This window comes from Morone saxatilis, unplaced genomic scaffold (assembly GCF_004916995.1).
Source record: "Morone saxatilis isolate NCDOM2014 unplaced genomic scaffold, NCSU_SB_2.0 Contig17, whole genome shotgun sequence".
Taxonomy (NCBI): Eukaryota; Metazoa; Chordata; class Actinopteri; family Moronidae; genus Morone; species Morone saxatilis.
The window spans coordinates 22,518,592-22,525,108 of NW_023339729.1; the positions used below are offsets into that span (position 1 = coordinate 22,518,592).

Here is a 6,517-nt window from a genome sequence, read left to right on the forward strand (position 1 = left end):
TATATATATATACAGTGTATATATATATATATGTATATATATATGTATATATATATATATATATAAACCGTGCACAGGATTGTGTGACCCTCAACTTTGTAATAATACAAACGCTGCTCAACATTAGACAACTAACATTATTTCTGGTGTCCAGAAAGACGGTTATTCACCAGTAATGAGTGAGAGGCAGACACGTGATAAAACCAGTAGCCGATATGGGGACGTTTTTCCATCATTCATGGCCTAAATGTGGCATTAATAACATGATTCTGAGCTTGCATTGTATTTGGTCTAATACCCTGTCGGAAACCATCCCTCTAGTTTGAAAAAAAAAGTTGAATAAAGCAGAGAAACCTGGTTTTTATGTTGAAATAACTTATAATATTATAATATTTTGCAGTGTAGACTTCAGGAAACCCACTGATATAAAACCAGTTACCAGATGTGCCCTTTGTGTGTGTGTGTGTGTGTGTGTGTGTGTGTGTGTGTGTGTAGATGCTCCATGGTGTGGACACTGTAAGGAACTGACTCCCATCTGGGATCAGCTGGGTGAAAAGTATGCTGACCACGAAGACATCATCATAGCCAAGATGGACGCCACAGCAAACGAAGTGGAGTCTGTCGCCGTTGAAGGATTCCCAACACTCAAATACTTCCCAGCTGGTGACAAAGAGGTACACACACACTCACACACACGTTCCCCTTACAGACGTACAATGATTTATGTAAGGAGCTTTTTATTATTATTATTATTTTGTTCTCCCACTCATCCTTTTTCTCTCTGCCTCTTCCTCCTTTGTTGTCATTTAGGTGGTCGACTACACTGGAAACAGGGATCTGGAGACCATGTCCAAGTTCCTGGATGGTGGAGGAGTGTTGCCCCAGGCGGCAACTGATGAGGACGACGAGGATGATGATGATGATGACGATGACGAGGAAGACGACGAGGCTGGTGAAGATAGCAAGGTTTCTATTTTTACTACTACTTTATATATGTTTTTTGTAGATATAAATCTATTCACCACTCTCTCATGCTGTCTTCCTCTCTTTCAGGAGGCTGGTGAGTCTGAAGAGGTACCAACCAACAAAACAAATAAAGATGAGCTGTGATGTCACTTTGTTTTCTGGCCAATCAGGATCAACCTAGCGTCTTCCAATTTTTCTTAATAAAATGAATTTGGGTTACAAACATAAAAATGTTCTGTACTATTTTGAATGCACCTAAAACACTTTTTATATTTGTCTTAACACCTGATTTGATTTTTTATCAGTCAGTTACATAGAGATTTTCAGTGTGACGAAAAACATAAATAAGTTTATTATACAAGACAGTTATGTGATATGTGAAGTAACCCCTGACCAAAACATTTTTGATACAAATATATATAAAGATGTACAACACAGCGCTGCACCATCAGTATCAGATTTTGAAGGAAAAACACAAATGCTTCATTTCAAATGTTTAGAATCATCACTAAATTCATGGCAAACCAATTTGTTGTGATCATACAACAACACTTAGATGATGTTGTAGTTGTATTTGGCAGTCTCTTTGTTAATTTAGTGAGAAACATGAGTTGAGGATCTTTGTCATTCTCGGTGGCGGGGAGGCAACTGCAGTTAACGGTTTGTGGCAGATAACGACTGCATTGAAAATAATAATATTGAATATAAAATGTGGTTTATCAAACTTACATTTAGATTTTTTTATTGAACTTATTGTATTTCATAAATTATACATGACTAATATTTTATAAATTTACTTTTTATGTCTTGACCCCCTACAGTACTCCAGACTACCCCTAGGGGTAAACGTACCCCCATTTGATAAACACTGAATTAATCCAACAGTTTTATGATCTTGTGCCATAAAGGTCAACATTATTGTGACTTGTACGGGTGAAAAAACAATTAAGAGGTGACAGCATGCAGAGAAGGAAGAGATTTAAAGTTAATGGTGAAGACAAACCAATGGTAGTGGAAAAAAAGTAATTAGATTATGAATAGATTGAAAGATAGAAAGAAGGAGAAGAAAGTAGTGAGCTGTGACCAGCCTGCTCCTGTTCCTCATCCCTGCAACATAAGCATCTACTAGCATAACACTAACTAAATAAACAGTTAAATCAAGTAGCAGTTGTTGAGCTCGTAGCTTAAGCTTAATAACATCACTTTTATTGGCTTAAAGGTGAGACGGCAGTAACTCACTGTCATAAAAAGTAACATTACGAAATTAAAAGTGACATTAAATAAAACAGGCATTTGAAAATAAAAATGAATGTACAAATTATTGTTGTTTTATGTGATATTCATGTGATTATTTCATAATTGTTTATTTATTTATTCTGTATTGAACACTTTGGGGCTCTATAGTGAACAAATACATTATGGCGTTTTATAAGCCGTTTATTCAGTGTTTATTGGTTATAAATGGTGAATGGGGTAGTTAAAGTAAAGGGTTTCAGAGCAAACTACTCTCATTGGACCAACATGTATAAATAATAAGGTTGATAAATGAATGAAAAAGGCTTGTTAGTTTTCTATTCACATACTTGACTCTATGTTATATTTCTAATAAAAGAATATATAAATATGCAAAGCAAATATAGCAGATATGAAACTATTCCATCTTGGTAATTGCTGCACTGTAAACAAAGTGTTACTGTAAATAGAGGTTGACTTAGCATTTAGGAAACAGGTGGCTGTAAACTCACCTGAATGAGGCCGGTGAAGAAGGTGAGTTTGAACAAGTGACTCAGGTAAAAAGGGTTGGTTTTCAGTCTGTGGGGAAATTAAATGTTTCTAATTCCAGAGAAAACAGGTTCAACAGGCTGTGATGTCACCAACATGATACGCGCTTCCTCCTGCCAGCCGAGCTTCCTCATTTGTCCAAGGTAAGACCACTGCTCTGATATATCTCACACATCCCGCTGTTAAATTAGTGAAGGAGGACACAAGCTATACTCTTTGCAAGCAGTTTTTCTTTGTCGTTTATTTATGGCGGAGGCAGGTCTGTGCTTGTTTGGATCCGATACTTAGGCTTGGATGTATCTTGTTTACATAAGAGAACAAGTCCCATGTGAGCTAGAATTACATGGCTGCATTAAGCAGGCGTGTTTAATGGCTGATACAGTTGGTTTTAGGTGACAAATTGGCATGAAAACACCTCTTGCGGAGAAGCAGTGAAGTGGGATCACATGATTCAGCATTACCTGTGCTATAATGACACTGTGTTATTTTTAACTTATAGTAAGAGTGTGAGCATTTGAACTGGGTTAAGCTAATAGTGAGTGTGGCACAGTTAAAAAAACGCTTTACCTTAACTTAATGAGATTCTCTCTGCATCTACTCTGTTTGTATTAATATATATGTTACTAATATAAAAATCACTTATATCACACCATATAGTAACTGAAACTGTCTATATTTTTGGAGTTATTTTTTCATTTCCACTTTGAAAGTAATTGAGAATAACATAGCAGCACAGTGTGTACGTATAGTATCTACTTGTACTAACGATACTATAATGTTGTTTTGACACTGTAACTTTAAACCTCAGCTGCTCTGGTAAAAGTTCAAACTAGTAATCTCAAGTGTGACTCTCTATTGTCTAATATAGTAGGGCAGGGAGGAGATTATACCAGCAACTCCCACAAACAGAATGAGAGCTGCAGCAGTGTGAACATCACACAGCTTTAAGTACATAAACATAAGTGTATGTTCACAGGAGCTACAGTATTTAGACACTGATTCACTGACTTCATGTTCAGTGTCCTCATATGCACTGGGCTGGTGAAAAAAGAAGCAGTGTTCGCAGTTAGAGATGGCGGTGATAATACAGATCAGCAGCGAGGAGGAAGTATTCAGATCCTTTATTCACATCACACAGCAAGTTAACAGTCCTGCCTTTAAAACGCTACTAAAACTATGTAAAGATCAGCTAAATATTATAAAAAATAGTCTTTCTGCAGTGAATTGTTCCTGACAGTGTTTCATTATTATATGGGAAGGTTTTGGATTCATATTACTGCTGCATTAATGTGTATGTTGTATTTTATTACTGTGGATGTTTAAGGTTGTTTTCATTTTAATCAGTTTACTGTTTATTCTACAGCAATGAATCATATTATATAAAAGATCATCATATGTTTTGTAATGTAGCTGTCCTGTGAGAAACAGGATTCTCTAAAAAGTCATCTTTTCATGAGCTTTAGCTTTTTTTATCTTAAGAATAGGAGCATTTTCTCAACCTTTAAAGAAACATTTAATCCTTAACTTTATCAGAAACATTCAAAATCACCAAATCTGGAGATACGTGGTTTTAACTGGACAGGAAGAGCATTTAAAAAATCTGAGAGGTAACTCGTAACTTAAGATGTGAAGTATAAAGTTGCATAAAATGGAAATACTCAAGTATCTTGAATTTGTACAGTACAGTACAGTACTTGTGTAAATAGGTAAGAACAGTACATTACACTAGGTACATGCATTAAACTTTAGGAAAATGCCATTTTGTAGAAGCAGAAAGCACTTGATGGGGCACATCAGATAACAATAGAAAATCTAATGATGAATCTGCAAATAGGTCCAGATAAACATCACACAGGATACATGTTCCTGATTATTATTATTTAAGTGCAATAGTCAAATGGGGATCTGGATCTACACAAAAAACATGTTGTTTGAAAAAATATTCATTCAGATCCAGTTTGTAACATTTACACACTATTGGCAGAAATCTTATATGTATAACTATGTTTTCATTGGCGTATAATCACCTGGAAATAAGGATCGTTGCTATTTCGTTACATTAGAATGAACCTTATCTACAGACGCTACGGGTGGCCTTCCATGTTTCTACAGTAGTCCTGAAGGGATAAACCAAACAAATGGTCCGTTCATATTTTCACATTAAAGCCTACTTAAGGTCTACTTGCTAGCTTTTTCTGAAGCTTTAAACTTCATCTCACAGTCTTTATCAGTTTGCTCAGTTTTCAACATTCGATTATGATCATGTGACTGGAGGTCTGTGGTCAGTATGGATGTGATTGGCCTCCTTGATCTTTCTCTTATCATCCACTGACTTCTCATTGACTATGACATGGATGCTGAGACCAACATTGTTTACAGACGGTTGATGTTGTCTGTTTCCGGTCTTCCTTCTGTCTCTTGACAACTGAACCGTCTCAGTAAAAAACATCTACTGATGAAGGCTGTGTGTCAGAAAACCCCAGGAAATGGACATTGAGTAAAGATAATTTTGTCAAATTACTACTTCCAAGGTTAAGAATGAACAAAAATAAAACCTCCTTGAAGGAATAATGTACAAAACAATAATGGAAAATATAGGTTTTATAACAGAATACACCAGCAAGAGTTACATATGAATGATCTCCTCTTTATCACCAGCCTCCTGTTTGACTAGATGATTTTCTGATGGAACCCCCTTCATATGAGGAGTCCCGTCTCCACCCTCCTGCTCTGAGCGCACAAGTATTCAACATACCTCCTCCCCCCTCCTATGACGCCTCCCTCTCCCCCCCCTCTACACCTCCTCCCACCTATGGGGAAGCAAGTAAGATAAGATTAACAACTCATCAGGTAGTACTGGGAATGCATTCACACTGAGCCGGCTGACAATGCATCTTTTGTTTCTCTGTTTTGGTCCTCTGTCCACACTAAAGCTGCGTTTTGATAGAGTAAACTGAGCTTTTCAAAAACAATGATGCAAGTCTACTCGGACAAAGTTGTGGACAGAAATACAAACTAATGACACATGTTGTATTTGTCTATAATGTCATCTAAAATGGCAGCTCACATGTTATCTTCTTAACTTCACTGTCACTCCAACCCTCACTGCTCCTCTGAAAGCTCCTCTCACTCTGAAAGACTAAAGCAGCTGTTTTAAGATGTATAAATACTGTTTTAGTTTACACAGAAAAGGAGAGAGAAAGATTTACAAATGACCAACTTAATGTGGATGTACTTTACTTTTTTACATTTTCTTTCTCTCTTTCTTCTTTCTTTCTTTCTTCCAGTTACAAACCAGCCAGATCCTTTTCCTGTCCTGACTCCGCCCAGGGTGCCACCTGCTGGTCATTCACAAAGCACTGGACTCATAATCCATCCACCCATACAAGGTATTAACTTTATCTTTACAATTGGTCTTTAATAGCGCGCACACACACACACACACACACACACCAACCAACAGAGCAGGTGAAAACAATATTGAATTTGCTCCTCATTTTGTTCCTGATATCCACGTCTTTCCTTCCACTCTGTACTTCAGTTGGCGTAACGCCGTCTGTCAGTAGCAGACAAACTCAGCCAGTAGTCGTGACGCAGCCACAGCCTGTTCCTATCACAGTGACATGTCTGAGAGAAGCCCCTGGTTTGGTACACTGCCCACACTGCCACCACGTTGTCACCACTAAAGTCACCTACCATCCTGGGAGGGCTGCCTGGTGCATGTGTTGCCTTCTCACAGTGATGGGGTGAGACAAACACACACACACAC

At 37.4% G+C, this 6,517-nt stretch overlaps 2 protein-coding genes across 2 annotated transcripts in view; both read left to right on the forward strand.

The window, feature by feature from the left end:
• pdia2 (protein disulfide isomerase family A, member 2) overlaps nucleotides 1-1,194 on the forward strand; it is a 7,051-nt gene extending 5,857 nt beyond the window's left edge. Inside the window, exons 9-11 of the mRNA XM_035660560.1 lie at nucleotides 496-674; nucleotides 811-966; nucleotides 1,054-1,194. Coding sequence (XP_035516453.1) covers nucleotides 496-674; nucleotides 811-966; nucleotides 1,054-1,110 — 392 coding nt within the window. The 3' untranslated portion in view covers nucleotides 1,111-1,194. The remainder of the gene's footprint in view (nucleotides 1-495; nucleotides 675-810; nucleotides 967-1,053) is intronic.
• A 4,102-nt stretch (nucleotides 1,195-5,296) lies between these two features.
• The window catches only part of si:dkeyp-75b4.8 (lipopolysaccharide-induced tumor necrosis factor-alpha factor homolog), a 1,904-nt gene continuing 683 nt past the window's right edge, over nucleotides 5,297-6,517 (forward strand). The window contains exons 1-3 of the mRNA XM_035660817.1: nucleotides 5,297-5,572; nucleotides 6,036-6,137; nucleotides 6,290-6,494. Of these exons, the coding sequence (XP_035516710.1) occupies nucleotides 5,434-5,572; nucleotides 6,036-6,137; nucleotides 6,290-6,494 (446 nt within the window). The 5' untranslated portion in view covers nucleotides 5,297-5,433. The remainder of the gene's footprint in view (nucleotides 5,573-6,035; nucleotides 6,138-6,289; nucleotides 6,495-6,517) is intronic.